Source organism: Pituophis catenifer, unplaced genomic scaffold (genome assembly GCF_029215685.1).
Source record: "Pituophis catenifer annectens isolate HBS135680 unplaced genomic scaffold, rPitCat1.0.hap2 SCAF_2, whole genome shotgun sequence".
Taxonomy (NCBI): domain Eukaryota; kingdom Metazoa; phylum Chordata; class Lepidosauria; order Squamata; family Colubridae; genus Pituophis; species Pituophis catenifer.
This window is the reverse complement of record NW_027256882.1, coordinates 186,591,980-186,613,262: the sequence shown is the minus strand read 5'-3', so window position 1 is coordinate 186,613,262 and position 21,283 is coordinate 186,591,980. Positions and strand designations below refer to the sequence as shown.

At 46.3% G+C, this 21,283-nt stretch overlaps 1 protein-coding gene across 1 annotated transcript in view; it reads left to right on the top strand.

Annotated features, from left to right (window-relative positions):
- Positions 1-21,283, top strand: part of PHC1 (polyhomeotic homolog 1) — a 170,827-nt gene that overhangs the window by 129,476 nt on the left and 20,068 nt on the right. The window contains exons 11-13 of the mRNA XM_070938332.1: positions 857-971; positions 1,643-1,751; positions 1,896-2,043. Coding sequence (XP_070794433.1) covers positions 857-971; positions 1,643-1,751; positions 1,896-2,043 — 372 coding nt within the window. The remainder of the gene's footprint in view (positions 1-856; positions 972-1,642; positions 1,752-1,895; positions 2,044-21,283) is intronic.

Sequence of the window (21,283 nt, the reverse complement as noted above, 5' to 3'; positions counted from 1 at the left end):
ATTATAATATATAAATGTCGTGATATTGAGGTTACAATGAGATTAATGGTTCTTATAAATATATATTTCTTCCCTGTCTTGTAATTGTTCCATTGAGGGGATGTGTGAGCACATGTACTTTGATATGTTCAGATTCTTTTGAACTATGTTCCTGCTGCATAGAGCTAGATATCTGAATACAGAAAATAGGTGTTCTGTTTCCTATTTATAGCTAAAAGATGCATTCTTTAGCATTGCAAAGAAATATGGCCCTCGGTTCCTCAGTGGTCTGCAAAATTAATATTATGAACTTTTATTGATATAGATTATAATGAATGATTATAATGAAATTCAGCTACCATTCATTGAAATGTTTATATAGAATGTTTATATATGTGAATCCTTTAACATATGCCCTGTTTGTTTCTAAAATTATATATTATTCTCCAACGCGCAGCTTGGAGAATCCAAAGCTTCGGGTAGTTCAATAGTTGAGTAGCCTACACTGAGTGTGTTCCTTTAAATTTTTCTCTTCAGACACGCCCACTTGCTCATCAGAGTCCCAGTTTAGTTCACTCAGTTGAGCCTGTGACACTGTCTGAATTTTTCTCTGGTTCTCTACTAGACTATTGTTTCTGAAGCTTTGGATTCTTCTAAGTTTTTTCTGCATATTTTTGTCGATTTTCCCCTAAGCAAAATATTCTTCCTTGCCCTTCCATACCTGCCAGAATGAGCTCCCTGTGGACTTAGCTGATACTACCAAAGCCAGAGGAAAAAAATGTAGTAATCCTATAGGCCCACCTAATGAGGCATGTAAAAAGTAAATGCTGTCAATGAAGCTAATGCAAGTTTTTTCTCCCTCTTCTCTTGAATGCAGGTGGGTTACTCTCAGTTCCTTAAAGACTTTGAAAAGCCTCTTCAAGGGGCCACTCCTTCTAGGCAGTCTACCAACCAACCCAGCAACTCTCCTGGAGTAGAAAGTTTAACAGTTGGTGAGTGTTTGCTGAGAACTAAGAGTAGCGAGAAAGAAATCTTGCATCATGGTTATGATGAGATATTTTCTTTGTACTAAATACTTTTCAAATATTTTGTCCATTTTTCTATTTTTTTTTTAAACAAGAAGAGTCTGAATGCCAATTCACATTCTTAGGAATTAATTCTTAAAAGTCCGAATCTATCAGTCCTTTCAGTTCCAATGTCATTTTATCCATCTCGGCACAATCTAACTTTTACGTAGTATGGGAGAAATGGTATAATTGGATTGAAGATAGAAAAAAAGGGAAATAACAGATAGCAGATTTTGTAAAATTATATAGAGTATAGGAGAACATTAGTGTGATTATATGTAAATGGTCACAGTCATGCACAAGAGTTGAATAAGAATTGTTTAATTGTTAAAACCAATAAAACTAAAAAAAAAGGAATTAATTCTTTGAAGAGTTACCCAGATTGTTAGCATTGTCAAGGTTTAATCTTTACCCAGTATAAAAATTATGAGGCTTTGAGACTTTCTTAAGGGAAAGATTCATGCTTTAAATAAATATTTAGTGTAGTCCTTCTGTGGAACAGTACAATTTTTTTCTCAAATAGATTTTAGGTTTATATCCTACTTTTGCTAATTAACAAGACTTGTAAAGTATCTCTTCATCTGTCATTTCCTCAGATCAAGACAAGAAAGGAAACTTGCTAAAATGTGAGTTCTGTGGCAAATATGGCCCTGCCAGTCAGTTCCGTGGTTCCAAGAGGTTCTGTTCTGTAACATGTGCAAAAAGGTAGTGATAATTGGATCTTCTTGAAATTTATGACTCCTAAACAAATAATTTAGAGCATGAATGCCTAGATACTAATAGATTGGAAAAGAAGCTTTATTTTATTTCTAAGGAACAGAAATTATGTTTTATTTCTGGTCATAATAGATATAATGTGAGCTGTAGCCACCAAATACGTCTGCAAAGGAAAAAAATAAAAGAGCTCCAAGAAGCAAACTATGCTCGTCGTAGACGTGGACCCCGGCGCAACAGCTCTGAGATTGCTCGAGCCAAAATCCAGGGCAAGCATCACCAGGTGAGAATTCCTTTTTCCTACCATGTTTAGGACAGGTGGAATTAACATGTGCTTCTCTGTTTTTCTGCCATGGTGCTGGGAGGCATTTTCAAACAGGGACATCTAGAAATGAATCAAAGTTGGGATCATGTGTTATCAGGACAGAACTTTTAAAGTTTATGTCACAGTGGAAGTGGCCCTATCTTCTGCTTTCTTTCAGTAACATTGCTTTAGTTGCTGTGAGAAATAAAGAAGCTATTACCATCTTATTTCCCTGCAGTCCAACAGTGTGCCCAGCTGCCTGAAGGATAGGAAAGATAGGGAATCTCCTAGACCTAGTTTGCTAAATAAGATGGTAGGTATAACCTGGGGAGAACAAGAAAAGGTGGCATAAAAAGCAAGAGATGAACCACTGCAATATAAAAGCAAATAAATAGTGGTGCTGAAACAGGTGCCAAGAAGAGTAAGAAACTGAAGAAGACAATACCAATTCCTGACAGGTCAGCTGATTAAATACAATGTAAATTTCAGATAGTTACATCAGAGGGAATCTTAGTAACTTGGAGTGAAAAAAGATACAGACTGGACTCATTAGATAAAGCACATGAATTCTATGAATATCAATTTGGAACTACTGAAGAACCGGAAAGAGGAGAGGAAGTAGAACGTAAAGGACAAAAAGAACCAGTAAATGTGGAAAAGACTTTATGGCAAGAAGAAAGTGGGGCCAAGAAAATAGAACGAGCAAATAGACATTCAGATAGTAAAGAAAGTTAGGTATTTACCTAGGTATTTACCTAGCTAACAGCAAGATGCACAACTATTAAGATAATTATATGAAACCTGTTAACAACAAATCAAATTAGATTTGGAGAAATGGAAAAACCTGCAACTATCATTGATAGGAAGGATAGCTACAATAAAAATGAACATTTTGCCAAGACTGTTGTTCTTATTTCAAACAATTCTGATAAAATTAGGAAAAAAATTCTTTGAAGAATTAAACAAAATGATACTAAAATATATCCGGCAAGGGGAAAAAGCAAGAATAAGATTGAAACTGCTATAAGACCGGTGCCTGCAAAAATAGAAAAAATAGCCCCTTTTAGCTTCAGTATAGGTTAATTAGCACAAGTTGATTAGATCAGCCTCGACTCTCAGCTGATTTGCTCTCAGCTATTTTGCGGAGGGCTCTGTTGCTAGGTGCAAAAAAATCTGGAGCAGATTTTCCCCCCCTAGCTATGCTGAAAAAACGAAACTGAAAGTAAAGCAGGGTCTTTGCTGCAACATGACAAAATGAGGCAGAGAGAGATTTCTTTTTCTTTTTCCTCACCAAAAAAAGGTAGGTGCAAAACTGCAAACAATGGGAAATTTAGGGCAAAAAAGGAGGTTCAAGATTTTAAAACACAAAAGAAAAAAAGCTCTATTTAACTAGGGAATTGTAATAATTGAGATACTATTAATTGTATATTGTGTTGAAAGCAGAAATGGTTAAGTTGTGGTTTGGAGGAATATATGGGGGAAATTATTTGGTTTATTATTGGTAAATATAATTAATTGATTTATAAGAAATTGGATTTAAAGTTTAAATAAATAAAAGAGGAAAGAGATAGTTTAAAAAGGAAATAAAACATTTTTAAAAATAATATTTTGATTTAGATAAAATGAATCACTACAAATTCAAGAAATTTATAAAATAAATTCAAGAAATATACCATGTGATGTAATTAAATCTACATACTTTAAGAGAAACACATTCCATTAAAATGTGGAGATAAAATAATTGAGATTTTTACCAGATAGAGACTTCAGATTTCTGACATCTGTCTTCTAAGAAAGAAAGTTCAAATATGGGTAGTGCCAACCGTCCCATTTGGCACATTCAACAAAAGAAACTCCCAGCTCTTTAGAATCTCCAAGAGTCTAGCTTTATTGAAAGATCCATCTAGGCACAGCAGAAGCAAAGTCAGTTCTGGGATTTTTCCGCAAAAACCCACGTAGGTAAAACCAGGGGTGAAATCCAGCAGGTTCTAACAGGTTCTGGAGAACTGGTAGTGGAAATTTTGAGTAGTTTGGAGAACCGGCAAATACCACCTCTGGCTGGCCCCGGTGGGAATGGAGATTTTGCAATATCCTTCCCCCAGGAATGGGGTGGGAATGGAGATTTTGCAGTATCCTTCCCCTGCCACGCCCACCAAGCCATGTCCACCACACCACGCCCACTAAGCCACACCCACAGAACCGGTAGTAAAGAAATTTGGATTTCACCACTGGGTAAAACCCTTTTTCCCCCTTTGGGCCACCCACAGTTCATAGTTCACCAGCTGAGTGCAGTTCTTTTGTTTTAGGAAAAACTGTCTGAGCCACTCAAACATTTTTCATAACTTGATCTTGGTGGATAATCTCTCACCAGCAACAGAAGGCTCTCGTGTATTCTATAGCTTCTCCTCCCCTTAGGAATTCACCCTGCCTCCCATTACTATTTGGCAAAACTGAGAGTAAAAACAGGTGCAGGCAGCCATGGAGTCAAGTCAATGTTGACATGCTGACCCTCCAGAAGAATGATAGCCCTGGAAAATAAAACACACCAGTACAGACAACATTAGATATTATTATCCAATTCCAAGATCTCCTTCACTTGGGCTGACCTGGATGTTCAGCATGAAATCTGCGCACTAATTTAGCTGCCCTCACATCTGTCGCTGCCATCCATTTTGCATCAGCTAACAGGTAGCCTCTCCATAATACTAAATACTGCAGTTTCCCTCTATGGTACTGAGAGTTAAGACTTTCCTTAATCTCATAGAGTTACTCTCCCTTGACTAGAATGGGAGGAGGAGGCGCTTCCACAGCAGGTCTTAATCCTGAACTGCAGAAAGGTTTTAGCAGCTGCAATGAAATACTGGGTGGATTTGTCTGAGGCTTTTTGGCAACTGCAATTCTACAGTAACTGGATTTATGATCCAGATAATTTGAAAAAGTCTGATATACTTGGGACCTAGCTTTTTACAAGGCTGCCTCAAGTTGAGAAACTTTGTAGACAGATACACTTTATCTCCCATCTTGCATTCCCTCGGTGGTGCTCTCTTGTCTGTTTGCTTCTTTTGTGTCTCCCTAGCTTTTTGTAATGCTCTGCACACTATACCCCTCACATCTACTTTAAAGTTTCCATCCACTCTGTCAATGATACCGAGGATGGTTATCCCTGAGGGATCTCTGGTATTGGCACAAATTTCATTCCACTAGCTACCCTGAAAGGGATAAATCCTGTCCTACTATGCACAGTGTTATAATATGCCACTTCTGCAAAAGGCAGAAGTTCGGTCCATTTGGACTGTTGGTAATTGACATAACACCTCAGATGTTGCTTCAACACGGAATTGGTCCATTCACAGGTTTCATTGGTACTGCAATGGTAGGTGGAGCTAAGGCTCTATGAAAGGAGCCAATCATCTTAAGGATTACTGCCAAAATTTTGCAGTGAACTGTACCCCATGGTCTGAGATGATACACTTTGTGACTCCATGCAGTCGGTAGATACATTATATGAACAGCCTCACCAAGGATCAAGCACAAGGAATCCTTGGGGAGGCCACAAATGTGTCTGAAATGGTCCAAATTAGTGTTCCATGCACTCTCTGGCAAGTCCACAATAAAGTCCATGGAGATTTCCTCCCAGGGTTCATTGGGTTGGCTACTGGGTGCAGTAACCCGATGCGGGGGCTTGCCAGGCATTAGTTTTATTGAAGCACACATAGGGCAGCTGGCCACGTAAGCTTTTATGTCCTTTTTCACTTTTGGCCACCAGAATTGTCTTTTCACTAGATGCAGGGTTTTTACAAACCCAAAATGTCCTGATGCCCTTGCATCTTGACTACTCTACAAAATCCAGATCTGCTGGCTGCCTGGGACATATATTTTGGCGCCCTTCCATACCAGCCCCTTCCTCAAAGATAGGTCGTATTTGTGCTGCTGGAACCACTCATCTCTTAAGTGGAACCACTCATTAGGGCATCTCTTAAGGGTTATGGTAAGTCTTGGGCTGGCTCTGGCTGTGGTGTCACTTGTTATAGGTGAGACCCAATGTTGCGTGCTGCTTGGATGGGATGATGGACTTTGCCACTGCCTCTCAGGTGCAATTAAACTACGCCATGCGGGAGAGGGCATCTGCAAGGAATTTTTTTCCCCCTGGCAGATATTGAAGAGTGAAATTAAGTATGGGGGGGGGGGCTGATCTGCTGAGGGGATAGTTAACGGGGGTGTGTGTTTCCAGCGCTTCTAGGTTCTTATGATCCATTCAGACCTCAAAGGGGATCTTGCTACCCTCCAGGAACTGTCCCCATGTTAGGAGAGCCAATTGGGCTGCGTAAGCCTCTTTTTTCCAGATAGCCCAGCACCTTTCAGTGTCAGACAACTTGCAAGATGTGTAGGCACAGGATTGTAATTCACCTTTTTCATTCCTTTGGAGTTGGACCGCCCCTACTGCTATTCTGGATTGCAGTGTTTCAGGACCAGCTCTGCAGCGAACAGGCACTTCAACTTCTAAAAAGTAGCTTGGCAAGCAAGGGACCAGTCCAGGGGCTGGCTGGGATTTGGTTTTGCCCCTCCCCCTGTCTTTAGCAAATTGGGGATTGGTAGGGCTATCTGAGTGAAGGTGGGGATAAACTGGTAATAAAAATTCACATAACCCAGGAAACTCTTTAGTTGCTTCCTAGTCCGAGGGGGGTCCCACTCCAGTATTGCCTTCATGTTACTACTACTACTACTACTAGTAGTAGTAGTAGTAGTAGTAGTAGTAGTAGTAATAATAATAATAATAATAATAATAATAATAATAATAATAATAATAATAATAATTTTATTTATATACTGCCCTTCTCCCGAAGGACTCGGGGCGGTATACAGCCAGAATTAAAACATAAATATACAATATCATAGTTAAAATTAATTAAAATCATTAAATAGTTTTGGCCGAATTTTAAAACCCAAAATTAAAACCCAATTTAAAATCATTCAGTTAGACAGCCCCGCCTGTCAGAACAGTAGGGTCTTGAGGGCACAGCGAAAGACCCGGAGGTCAGAGATGTTACGAATATCCGGGGGCAATTCATTCCAAAGGGCAGGACAGAGAAGGCTCTCCTCCTGGGTGTCGCCTGCCGACATAACTTGGCCGACGGTACCTTGAGGAGTCCCTCTCTGTGGGAGCGAACTGGTCGGTGGGAGGCTGTTGGTGGCAGAAGGCGGTCCCGTAGATATCCTGGTGCTCTGCCATGGAGCGCTTTAAAGGTGGTGACCAACACCTTGAATTGCACTCGGAAGACCACTGGGAGCCAGTGCAGCTCACGCAGGAGAGGTGTTACATGGGCATAACGAGGTGTGCCCATAACTACCCGCGCGGCCGCATTCTGGACCAGTTGGAGCCTCTGAATGCTCTTCAAGGGGAGCCCCATGTAGAGAGCATTACAATAGTCCAGATGGGAGGTGACGAGGGCGTGAGTGACCGTGCGCAAGGCGTCCCGGTCCAGAAAGGGATGCAACTGGCGGATCAGGTGAACTTGATAAAAAGCCCCCCTGACTATGGCCGTCATATGCTCTTCTAAAGACAGCCGTGAGTCCAGGAGGACACCCAGATTGCGGGCCCTCTCTGTGGGGGGCAAAGATTCACCCCCAATAGTCAGCGATTGCACCAGCTGACTATACCGGGACGCCAGGAGCCACAGCCACTCAGTCTTGGAAGGTTTGAGCTTGAGCCTATTTCTCCCCATCCAGACCCGCACGGCCTCCAGGCAGCGGGACATCACATCAAGGGGATCTTTGGGGTGGAGATGTACAGCTGGGTGTCATCAGCGTACTGGTGGACTCTCACCCCAAAACCACAGATGATCTCACCCAGCGGCTTCACATAAATGTTGAACAGAAGGGGCGAGAGGACCGACCCCTGCGGCACCCCCCAAACGAGGCGCTTCGAGGTCGACCTCTGCCCCCCTGCCAACACAAACTGCCAGCGGTGGGAGAGGTAGGAGGAGAACCACCATAACATGGTGCCTCCAATTCCTAACCCCCTCAACCGCTGCAGCATGATACCATGGTCGATGGTATCAAAAGCCGCTGAGAGATCTAATAAGACCAGGACAGAGGAGCAACCCCTGTCCCGAGCCCTCCAGAGATCATCAACCAACGAGACCAATGCCGTTTCTGTGCTGTACCCCTGCCTGAAGCCGGACTGGTACGGGTCCAGATAGACAGCTTCCTCCAGGTACTGGGGTAGCTGTCGTGCCACCACACTCTCGACAACCTTCGCCACAAAACGAAGATTGGAGACCGGACGGTAATTTGCTAATACAGCCGGGTCCAGGGATGGCTTCTTGAGGAGGGGCCTCACCACCGCCTCTTTCAAGGTGGCGGGAAAGACACCCTCACTCAAAGAAGCATTTATAATCCCCTGGAGCCAGCCTCATGTAACCTCCTGGGAGGCCAGTACCAACCAGGAGGGACACGGGTCCAATAAACATGTGGCAGCACTAAGCCTACCCAGAATCCTGTCCACGTCCTCGGGAGCCACGGGGTCAAACTCTTCCCAGATAATATTCTCAAGACTCACCCCCGTCTCCCTCCCTGGACTCACCCAGTTGGAGTCCAAGTCTTCCCGAATCTGAGCGACTTTATCATGCAGGAATTGCACAAAATCCTCAGCTCGACCCTTTAAGGGATCTTCCCACACTCCCACCTGAAGGAGGGAGTGGGTCACCCTAAACAGAGCGGCTGGGCAGTTCTCTGCAGATGCGATAAGAGCGGAAAAATAGTTAGATTTTGCCACTTTTATTGCCACTAGGTAGGTCTTGATATAAGACCTCACCTGTGTCCGATCAGATTCGGATTGACTAGTCCTCCAAACACTCTCTAGGCGTCTTTTCCAACGCTTCAGCTCTCTCAGCTCCTCGGAGAACCAAGGAGCCAATTGAGGTCGGCATCGGCATCGGTCCAAAGCCCCTGTGGCCGCACTATCCCAGGCGGCCACCAGGTCTTCAGTCGAGTCGTGTGTTCTGTCCCCATCCCACATGCACACACACTAACAGACGTCCAAGAGTTAAAAACCAAACCAGCCGACAAAATCCTTTTCCTTATGACAACGGAACTTGGCAGCAACCTAGTGGCTGCCTGCCAAGAGTTTATTACTCACAAAGAGATAACGTCTCTCCACTTCTGGTACATCAAAGTAAAATATTCAATAATTACAGAGTAAATCAAGTCCAAATATAATCCAGCAAAGTCTATAGCAAAAGTCCGGCAATGCAGAATGGCGTGGAAGCTTTCAGCTTTGTTCGTCACAAGGTTTGACTGGCCACCACGCTCCCTTTTATACCCTGTGGGGTGTGGTCCAGTGACTCAGCCTAATCTCGGGCACGCCTTTTCTTCCGTTGCGCGCGCTTATCTCTCGATGCTGTTGAGGATCCAGCCAAGACTCATTACTCTCATCACTGTCCACCTGTGGCTGTGTGGACGTGCTTGGCCCAGGCCCTATCTCTTGCCCTTCGGCTGACACCGAAGGTATTGCCAAAGAGGAGGGTCCTGGAGAGGAAGGCCTTGCCAACTCCTCTTCTTCACTCTCAGAGTCCTCTCCTGCCGATGACACAGGCTCAGGTAACGGAGCAACAACATCGTGTGCCAGAGTCTCAGGAAATGGCCCAAGCTCCATCTGGAACCTTTTGGGATCCATCAGGCGCCTGGGATGGAACCATCTAGTCGGTTCCGTCTCCCTGCGGCAGGGAGAAGTGGCTTGAAAGTCTAAGTGAAGGAGCGAATGATCTGTCCATGACAAGGGTTTAATGTCTAGGTCCCCTCTACCAAGATCATTCAGCCACTGACCAGAGATGAAAATCAAGTCCAGAGTGTGTCCCCCTGTGTGAGTGGGGCCTTGCACTAACTGGGTCAGGTCCATGGCCGTCATGGAAGCCATGAACTCCCGAGCCACCTCTGACGTCTCACCGACGGATGGCAGGTTGAAGTCCCCCATAATAATAAGTCTGGGGGTATCAACCACTACCCCGGCAATCACGTCGAGTAGCTCAGGCAGGGTCGCTGCCATGTGGCAGGGAGCCAGGTACATAGTCAGCAAACCCATCTGCACCCCACGACCCCACTTCACAAAAAGGGACTCACATCCGGCTATCTGAGGAACCGTGGCCTCCCTCGGACAAAGACTTTCTCTAATAATTGCCGCTACTCCCCCACCCTTCCCCTGAGCCCTCGGCTGATGAAATGCACGGAAGCCTGGAGGACACATTTCAACGAGGGGAACCCCCCCCCTCCTGGCCCAACCAGGTCTCCATAATCCCAGCCAGATCTACACCCCCCTCCACAATAAGATCACAAATGAGGGGGGCTTTATTAATTACCGACTTGGCATTACATAACATCAGTTGAGGACCCAGGGCCTCCTACTAGAATCCTTCTTTACTCCCTCATCTGATAGGGAGTCTAAGCAAGTTTTGTGAAATTTACATTTAGACAGCTTTGCATAAAGTTGTGCTTCCTGCAGTTTTCTGCTCTGACCAGATTCACGTGTTCCTCAGGGGTCTTGGTTTATATTAATGTGTCATTCAAGTACACCAAGACAGGTGCTTGTGCAGGATCTTGTTTATCAGTTGCATGAACACGGCAGAGGCCCTTGCAGCTCAATTAAACACTGTTTTGCACTTGTCCCCTTCCTTAATCCTCACTTGGTAATATGCCTCCCTCAAGTCCAGCTTCATGAAGATTTTTCCCTTTGCCAAATAGCCTAGCACAGTGATGGCTAATCTTTTTGCCATTGCATGCCAGGAGAGGGGGGGGCAGGGGAGGTTCGCATGTGAGTGTCCACACCCATAATTCTATGTGCACTGCCCTGTGCATGTGCACGCAACCCGCCCCCGCTCCTAGCACGCGATGGGCCGGTAGGCCCGTTTTTCTTTCGCACCTGGCTCCAGATCCTCTCTGTGTATCTGGGAAGGGCAAAAACAGCCTTTCCCACTCCCTCAGAAGCCCTCCGGAGGCCTGAAAAGGCCCATTTCCAAACTCCCGGTGGGACAGGAAGTGATGTTTTTTGCTATCCCCAGCCTCCAGAGCCTCTCTTAGATGCACAGTCTAAGGGACCTATCCTTTTTCCTGAGCGCTGCTCCCACAATCCATAGGTGGGTTCCTCCTCATATTCTGACCAGAAACTGAGTGAGAGACATTCAATTCCCCTTGCTTGGCCATGCCCACAGTCCCATGATGTCCCAGTCTTTCACTCAATTCCTGACAGGACTGACGTGTATTTTTCTCTCTCTGAGTGTAGTATTCTCTAGTTAGTGTTTTTTTGTTAGTCTCGTCTAGTCTTTTATTTTTGATTGTTGGTTTTTTTCTTCAGTAAGAGAGCAAAAGATTCATTGCTGCAGGGCACGCGTGGCGTGTCTGGAGCTCCAGCTTCAGCAGTAAGCAGCTGCTGGAGATCTGTACCCTTCGGGGCGGATCCGGCTTTACTTCTTCAGCCGCCGGTGGATGTGACAGACTGCACAAGCCGCCACCACCAGTTTCCCCTTGCTCTCCTATAGTGGGCGGCTCTGGAGCGGCTGCATGGGTCGCGTGCGCGCTCTGAGGTTTGTGGCTGGAGGCGGCAGCGGAATAGCAGCCACCAGGTCAGAGCTACCTTGGCACTATTTTTGTGGCATCGGACCTCGTTTTCCGCTTGGAATTTTGCCACTCGCCCCACCGTCGACTTCACTGCGGTTGCCATCTTGTCAGACCTTCGGGCCAGCAATTTAGAGCAGCTAGCATTTGTGGGCACCATTTTGGACCATCCACTGTTGCCGGCAGCCATTTCTGGTAGTTGTGGCTGCCATTTTGGAGCGCTCGCCGCTTGCGGCCGCCATTTTGGAACATTTTCTGCTTGCAGCCGCCATTGTGCACCATCTACTCTTCACAGCACCATTGTTTTTTGGGGGGTCTCGATTTGATTGGGCTTGCCTAGGGAGACTGTTCCTGTGGTGTCCGCTGTTCTACGTCTTCCCCCAGCGTTTTCCATCATCACTTGGCCTTTGTAGTGATTGACTCTGTTAGTGAGCCTCACTAGAGGGCTGGGCGCCCAACTGCTGCGATTGTCATCCAAGATGGCGGACTTGCGCCTCTCCTCGGATCTGGAGCCTGAGGCAAGTCCACTTCGTAGATCCGCCAAACACCACAAGGCGGCGTCTGGGAAGCAGTCTGAGTTGCCCAGCCGCAAACCCCATCAGTCGAGGGTGGCCACTGGTCAGGACAAGGACGTCACAAGGCCCTGGAACTTATATGTGACAAGGCACAACGTTCTGTTTCCTCTACCCTGGGATTGGACGCTTGTTCTCTGCAGACTTCTGCGCCCTCGCCATCCGGTGCTACGTTGCCTCCGCAGCCTCCCTCTGGTTCGGCTATTGGTGATTGGGCTGGATCTGGCCAACCATTACTCTTGTCCAAGAGGGTGTCTTTATCTATGCCCTCCTTCCATTCATCTTGCTGCAAATTGCCGGAGGAGACCTTCACTCCAACTGCCGCAGGGCTCCGCGCACAAGAGTCACCTGTCCCTGGCACTCAACTCGACTTACAGTCCATGCTCTCTTCCACACTGTCCTCCATCTTGGCGGCTGGATTGCAGCAAGCAGCCCAGATTCCACTTCAGGCCTTGGCCGGACAACAGGTCTCCCAGGAACAGCTGGTGTCTAAACTACGGTCACCTGCCCGCAGGGATTCAGTTTTACCTGCGGATTCAGACCATGGGGAGGAATGTCCGGAGGACATAGAATTCTCAGAGGACGAGGGTTTGATGCCGGACACCCCGTCTTTCACCGGGTTATTACGCCCCTCGTTAATTAAATCCCTTCTACACAAAGCCAGATTGACAACCAATTTCGGAGTGACCAGTGAATCTTCGTCTGGGTTGCAGGTTCCTACTGGGCCCCATGATGTCTTGTTCAAGGTTTCCAAACCGGAACAGGACTTTATACCTTGTCTGCAGCTGTTTTCGGACATTAGCCAAACGCCCTGGGGACAGCCTGGGTCTCTCACCACACCCAGCAGCCAGGATAAGAAGTTATACTGCGGAGCCCCTGAACTGGAGCACCTCTTAGCACTACCTGCTGTAGATACACCGGTCGCCTCTTTGTCTTCCGACTCAGTTATTTCAACCGACTCGTTAGATGGGCTCAAAGCTGAGAACAGATGGGTGGAGCTAGCTTTTCGCAAGTTGCACCAGGAGGTGGCTTGGGCGATTAAGACAGAGACAGCTACGTCCTTTTTCAGTCGTGCATCCCTCATCTGGTTGAGGCAATTACAGGAGCGGCTTTCGCCTGAGGAGACCAGGTTGCATCAGGACATAAATAAAATTGTTGCGGCCACTGAGTACTCGGCCGACACCTCCCTGAACTCTGTGAAGTTCACTTCGCGAGCCCTGTCTTCCACAGTCACATCTAGGCGACTCTTTTGGCTTCACCATTGGAAAGCCGATCTCAAAGCGAACTGGAAACTGACGGCGACTCCGTACAAACCTCCTAATCTCTTTGGGGCAGCTTTGGACCCCGTCCTTTTGGACCAGCCCGGGGGGCCCTCGTCTCAACGGACCGCTTTCCATGGTGGAGACCGTTATCCAGACAGACAACATTTCCGCGACCGTGGCAGGAACCAGCAGCCAGCTAAACGATCTTTCCGGGGTTCCGGTTTCAGATCGTACAGAGGGGGCAAATGACTCCCAGTCATCGGGTTCCATTGGTGGGCGGCTATGTCTCTTCCGTCGCCAATGGGCTCAGTCAACCTCAGACTTGTGGGTGCGTCGCACAGTATCATTCGGTCTTTCCATCGAATTCAACTGCTTGCCACTGAGTCGCTTCGTACTTTGCCCGGTCCGGGGGTCCCCCGAACTGAACCTCCTCATGACAATGGAGATTTCCCATCTGTTAGACATCAGGGCCATAGAACGCGTGCCTCTGGACCAGCACCAGACAGGCTTTTATTCGGTCTATTCCTGGTGCCCAAGAACTCGGGAGGCTGGAGGGGGATACTGAATTTGAAACACCTGAATCTGTCGGTCTGCTATCGCAGGTTCAAAATGCATTCCCTCCGCTCAATCCTAGGGGGCGTGAGGACGGGGGATCTCCTGCAGTTGGTGGACCTTCAGGAAGCTTACCTGCACGTGCCTGTTCATCCCGCCCACAGGAAATTCCTGAGGTTCGAATACGTGGGCCAACACTTCCAGTATTGTGCGATGCCTTTCGGACTCTCATCTGCACATTTACGAAACTGGTGGTGGTGGTGGCGGCCACACGCCGGTCAATGCCGGTAAGGGTCCTATGTTACCTCGACTACATCCTGATCCTCTCGTCATTGTGGGACCAAGCGGCCAGGGATTTGGAGTTCGTCTTGAGTGCCTTTCAGAGACACAGTTTCTCGATAAACTTCAAGAAAAGTCACCTGGTCCCATCCACGTGCCTTCTACACCTGGGAGCGGTGATAAACTCGGTAAGGTTGACTCAGCCTTCCATCCTTTCTAAGGTAGGTTAAATGAGGACCCAGTTTGTGGGGGCAATAAGCTGACTTTGTATAAATATACAAAAGTATGAAGGGTATTGCTTAACGCATTGTAAGCCGCCCTGAGTCTCCGGAGAAGGGCAACATATAAATCAAATTAAAAAAAAAAAAAGGTGTCAGGTGTTCCTGTCCCCGGACCGGGTCCAGAGCATCGTTGAGCTGATTCATCAGGTCGTTGCCCAAAAGAAAGTACCTTTACTGCACCTCTCCTGTCTCTTGGGGAAAATGGTGTCTTGCTTCGATATCGTTCCCTGGGCACGCAGACACTCCCGAGCCCTGTAGTGGTTTCTGCTCCCATTCCAACATGCGGTCCGGTCCAACTCGAGTCACGAGGTTTACCTTCCACCACAGGTTCGTCTCTCCCTCCGTTGGTGGACGTCTCTGTCTCTCCTCAACAGTTGCGATTTCCTGGAACCGGACAGACTGATTCTAACCTCTGATGCCAGTCTTCACGGCTGGGGGGCGCACCTTCTCAATCTAGTGGCGCAGGGTCAGTGGTCGGAGTCCGAACAAAGAAGCAGCATAAATCTTCTCGAGCTGCGGGCAATCAGGCTAGCTCTCCTGCATTTCCATCAGGCGGTGGAGGGTCGTCACATCTTGGTCCTCATGGGTAATATTTCAGTCAAAGCGCACGTGAATAGGGAAGGGGGCACGAGGTCTCGAGCCTTGATGTTCGAGGCGGAGAAGCTGTTCGCGTGGGCAGAACGTCACCTCCGTTCAATACGGGCGGACCACATCTCGGGAACGGCCAATGTCTGAGCCGACTGGCTCAGCCGGGAGCAGATTGACCCGGCGGGGTGGCAGCTCCATCCGTTCCTGTTTCAGGAACTTGCTTCACACTTCGGGACTCCAGTTGTCGACGTGTTTGCAACTCCAGCAAACTCTCCAGCAAACTGCCTCGCTTCGTGTCCCGGTACCTGGTGCCTGGTGTGCACCCTTCAATTCGCTTTCTCAGCATCCGCGCATCAAAGGTTTTCTACATGGCGCCACGAATTCGTGTCCTACGGTGCACTGCTACCCGTCCTGGGACCTCCCGCTGGTTTTGCAGGCTCTGACGTCTCCTCCTTTTGAACCGTTGGGGTCAGTGGCACTGAAGTTTTTGTCCTTTAAAGTGGCCTTCCTCCTGGCCGTCACCTCAGCCAGGAGGGTATCGGAACCCGCGGCACTATCAGGAAGGACCTTTGTATATTTCGTGATAGCACGGTGATCCTGTGACTGGACCCTTCTTTCACCCCCAAGGTGAACTCCTGGTTTCACCAGGCCCAGGAGCTCATCTTGCCGGATTTTTGCCCGTCCCCTCGTGATCGAAGGGAGAAGCGTTGGCACACTCTTGATGTTTGTCGAGCTCTCCGTCACTACATTCGCTGGACTGCTGAGTTTCGTCGGACTGAGGCTCTTCTGGTTTCCTTCCATCCGGCCTCTATGGGCCAGAAGATCTTGGCCTCCACAGTTGATCGGTGGATCAAGGCCTGTATCGCTTTGGCGTATGAGTTGAGTGCCAAACCACTGCCTGGAAAGATTTTGCCGCACTCCACACATAGCGCGGCTACTTCTGTGGCCTGGGCGACGCAGGCTTCAGTGGTGGACATTTGCCGGGCAGCGACCTGGTCGTCGATTTCACCATTCATCCGCCACTACAAGATTGATACTTACGCTTCGGCTGAGGCTTCCTTTGGCCGCTGAGTGTTACAAAGTGTGCACATGGATAGGGCCTCGGGGGGCAGTCAGCCTCCCGCCCTAGGGGTTTGAGCTTGGGTATATCCCAGCTATGGATTATGGGAGCAGTGCTCAGGAAAACGGATGTTGTCTTATCTGAACATCCCTTTTCTGGGCGCTGCAACCATAATCCATTCCCACCCTGTAGCTGTTTTTTTGGTTGTGGCTTCCTGCCCTTGTTTGTTTTTTTCCACACCGTGGGTGGGACGTGTTGCATTTCTTCGCTGTTGCGTTTGACTTTCGATTATACAGACCTACCATGCCTTCGTGAAAGACTGGAGCATCATGGGACTGTGGGGGTGGCCGATCAAGAGGAATTTCAATGTCTCTCACTCAGTTTCCTGTCAGAATATGAGGAGGAACCCAGCTATGGATTGTGGTCGCAGCGCTCAGAAAAGGGACGTTCAAGTAAGATAACGTCCCTTTCCTTTGAAAGCACCGGGGACTCCATTCTCAATTTTGCTGGCTGGATGAACTCCCTCAGTAGATTCTTACCTATAAACTCTCTGAGCTTGTCCATCTCTCTAGAAGTCATAAGAGTACAATTTTAGCTTGGGCAACTTGACTCTTGGCATGATCTCTATCGCACAATCAGTGTGTCAGTGAGGTGGGAGCCCATCTGATTCCTTTTCTCTGAAAACTTCAGCTAGTTCATTGGAATCAGTGGCTCTAACCTACCATCTTCTTTTAGTGCATTTGTGGTTTCTGCTTTCACTTTTCTAGTCATAGGCATGTGGACAGCTTTTTGGACCTTCCCTGGCTGTTGCTGATTAGCGGCTCTCCTTCGCATCCACCACTTTTCTCCATCCCAGCTCACCAAGGAGTTGCACCTTTTCCACCAAGCTAGTCCTAGGACCATGGACTCAGTCATTCTGGGGACTACATTAAACCTAATAGTCTCTATGTGAGTCCCCACTTTAAGTTGAACCGGTTCGGTCAGGCATGTGGCTCACCACAATTATTGAGCCATATAATTTGGGTGTGTGTGTGTGGGGGGAGTATTTTATTATTTTTATTTCTTTTATATTGTGTTTTTATGCCCTTGTAAGCCACCTTGAGTTGCCATGGGCGAGTAAGCAGCAATATACATTTTTTAAATAAATAAATAAATCACCATGCCCCCCTCAGTTTTCATAGCCTCATCCCCAACCTCTCCACTACTTGGGTGCTGACCATACACCTGGTGGAACCTGAATCCAGCAATGCTGAGATGGCCCCCTTTTCCACCCGAGGGCACTACAATCTCCACCCTGGCAATCATGAGGATGACGGTGCCACTTACAATCGGGTTCTTCTCCCCTTGCTATCACTCTCATAGAACACCAGACCTGTTTGGGGGTTGGTCGGAATTACCTTCTCGCTTGACTGAGAAGAAAACTCAGCATCTTGCTGCCCCATGCATGACTTCTCTTTCGGCTTTGCTGGAGGTCTCTTTTTCTTGAGTTGGTTGGCAGCTTCATGATCCTCCTTTCTGCAACGGAAGCAGGTTCTTGTGGTTCGGTGAGATTTGCCTCCTCCAGCCGAAGGTGTGCCCCCTTCCCCCCTGGGACCTTGGTGTCTTTTGGGTGTTCTGCTGGGCTGGCTTTCTTGCGTGGTGTGCTCCCCAAGCCCCATCAGGTTGATCTCCACTTTATTGGCCACTCAGAACCATGCTTGTAAATTCTGCGGTGTCAGGGTGGCAATTAATCCCATTCTGCTTTTGGGTAATTGCACTTTGATTAGAGAATGGATCGTGACCTTTCCTTGAAGTATACTTTAAGAAAATAAAACCGAGATATATTCTAATAAACACATTTTATTATACAGAAGTAAAAACATCTTACTAGCTAATGATTACATCTTGGCAGCGTTCGTGCCTTACCTCTTGGCAGGCGAACAAAGAAAGTTAGAAGAAAGTGAAAGAAATGTGGACATGCGCAGTGGCTTCTGAGATAAGAGTCAAATCAGTCTACCATAAGTCTCAGAATGGGAGCCCAGCTGACAAATATAAAAACGCAGTGACAATCCCCTTCTTTGTCAGTTGAGCGGACATCAAGTACATCATCAATTAAGGCACATCTTCTTATGCAGATACTTGTGTTGAGCTGCTGGGAGTGGTTTGTTGAGCATATCAGCAATTTGATCATGTGTAGATACATACTGCAATTTAACAAAACCTTGTTTCATTAATTGTTTTATGTTTTGATAACAGATGTCAATGTGTCTGGACCTAGAACCTGTGAAATGTGATTCAGAAATATAAACCACCGATTCATTGTCTTTCATCACGGTGATCGGTCAGATCGGACGCGTCCAGATATCTGTGACTAGAGCATCAAACCATGTTAGAGAATTACATGCATCTGAAACACAAGCATATTCAGCTTCAGTAGATGAACAAGAAACAAAATTCTGTTTACGCACTTGCCAGTAAACAGGACATCCATTTAAGAACATCATATAACCTGAAGTACTTTTACGTGATTTCTTATCACTCGCCCAATCAGAATCTGCATAACAACATAATTCTGCATAATCAGTATGTGTTGGTTCTAACAATAACTTCATATGTTTAGTGTGTTTTAGGTATTTCAATAATTTCTTAACGCATGTCAATGAAACTGTTTTGCCTTACCTACGTGTCGAGACAAGAGATTAACACTAAGTGCAATGTCGGGTCTGGTCCAACTACTAATGTACAACAGTGACCCAATAACTGAACGATAAAGTGTTTGATCCTCGAACTCAGGACTTGCTTCATGTGTCAAGTTGTGAAAATCTGTTTGCATGGGTGTCTTTGTTGTGTTAGCATCCTTCATGTTGCAATGATGCAAAATTTGTTCAATTTTATCCTCTTGTGAAAGACTAAACCCCTTCTGTGTTTTGTCAATCTGAACACCTAAATAAGTGCTAATATGACCCAATGATTTCAATGTGAAATATCTCTGCAAAGCTTTGGCAAAAATTTCACTCATTTGCTTATTTGGACCAATGTAAACAATATCATCAACATAAACAAGAACTATCTCATATGCATTGTTAGATCTTTTTGTGAACACGCACTCATCAGTTTCAGACTTAATAAAACCCATTGAATTTAGTTTGTCAGTAAGACATAAGTATCACATTAAACCAGACTGTTTCAGACCATAAAGACTTTTGTTTAGGAACCACGTATCCCCTTCTTGCTTTCGGAACCCTGGAGGACCTCTCATGTAGATCTCTTCATCTAGGTCTGCATGTAGATAAGCCGTGTCAACATCGAACTGGAAAACTTCTAAACCAAGGATAGTTGCAGTTGCTAAAGCAATTTTTACACTCTCAGTCCTGACTGTCGGTGAGTAAGTATTTGTGTAGTCCTCAGGATAACATTGAGCGAAACCCTGAGCTACAAGTCTGACCTTGTACAGTGACTCACCATTTGACTTCTTTTTGATTCTGTAGACCCATCGAGTGCCAATGACCCTTTTGTTTGCTGGAGGTTTTGCAGGTGTAAACACCTTAAGTTTCTTTAGACTGTCCATTTCAACCTGCATTGCCTGATACTATTTACCTTGCTCGCATCTTCCTGATTCAGGTGGAAGTGTAACATTGCAAATCAAAGGCAAGGGTGTTTTTGTCAGTTGCCACGAATATCGTTGTGGAGGGATTCCCTTTGTGACCCTCTTAGAACGTCTCGGAACAACAGTCCATTCTTCTTCTGCTTCGTCCTCATCCTCACATTCATTGCTAGCGTCAGCATTCGTGGCTTGTGAAGACAGAACATCAGGTTGAGAAGAACTAGTGGAATCTTGATCATCGATCTGTGTGGCATCAGCAGTATCATCTCTAGGAAAATAAACTCCAGGATCATTGGAGTGAATCCTGGACCAGTGAACATCTTCCTCAAAATTAGCAGATTGGGAAATCACAATTACATGTTTAGAGTCAATAAATTTGCTCCACTTTGAGTTATCATCAATACCCATAAATCTCAGTCTCTTTGCTGCTGGACCTCCTTTTCTTCTTTGAGCTAAGGGAATGTTCACCATAGCATATGAAGCAAAAATATGGATGTTTTTGAGATCGGGCTTGTACCCATACAACATGAAGAAAGGAGTCTGATTTATTACACTGCTCCAAGTATGATTGACAATGTAATTTGCATATTTGATAGCTTCACCCCAGTATGGCATACTAAGGTTGGCGTCTTCTAGGAGACAACGCATCATGGTTTGCAGTACCCCTTGTCATCTCTATACGACTCCGTTATGAGCCGGTGTGTAAGGAGCCGACGTCTGATGAAGAATTCCTTTCTTACGCATCCAGTCCTGGAAATGCTGAGACATGAATTCAGCACCACGATCACTCTGGATTCTGGCGATGCGAACTTGGTGTTGGGTAGAAACAAGAGCTGCAAAGTCTTTGAAGATCTGAAAGGTCTCAGATTTTTCTTTCATAGGATATACATATCCATATCTAGAGTAATTATCAACAATTGTTAGAAAATATTTTCTACCACCAAGTGTTGGCGGAAAAGGACCAACTATGTCAGTGTGAACCAAATCAAAAATGCGTGTTGACAGGCGTGTAGCGCGTTTGGAAATAGCTGCTGCTTTGGATTTGGCTTTCTTGCAGACAGCACAATCCAAAAACACCTTACACCCCTTTAGATCCAAACCTTTTGTGAACTCCGGCATCTTCCTAAGAACACGGAAACTGGCATGCCCCAATCTTCTATGCCACTTATGGATACACCTGAAATGCAAAGGTTTATCAGTTAGTAAATTCTCAACATTAACAGTTTTATGAGGAACCTCAGGCTTGCTCTGAGCAACTGTTTACTAATTTTCTTTTTGCTGGCTTTAGGAGCCTTTGGCATAGCAATAGGATCTCTCTTTGGAACATCTCTCTCTGGGCCTGTGCTCTCCCTTCTTGGTGCTTGTATACTTGCCTGTGTTTGCAGTTTAAGCTTTGGCTTTAAGTAATAAACACCACCAATTAACATGGTTTCAGC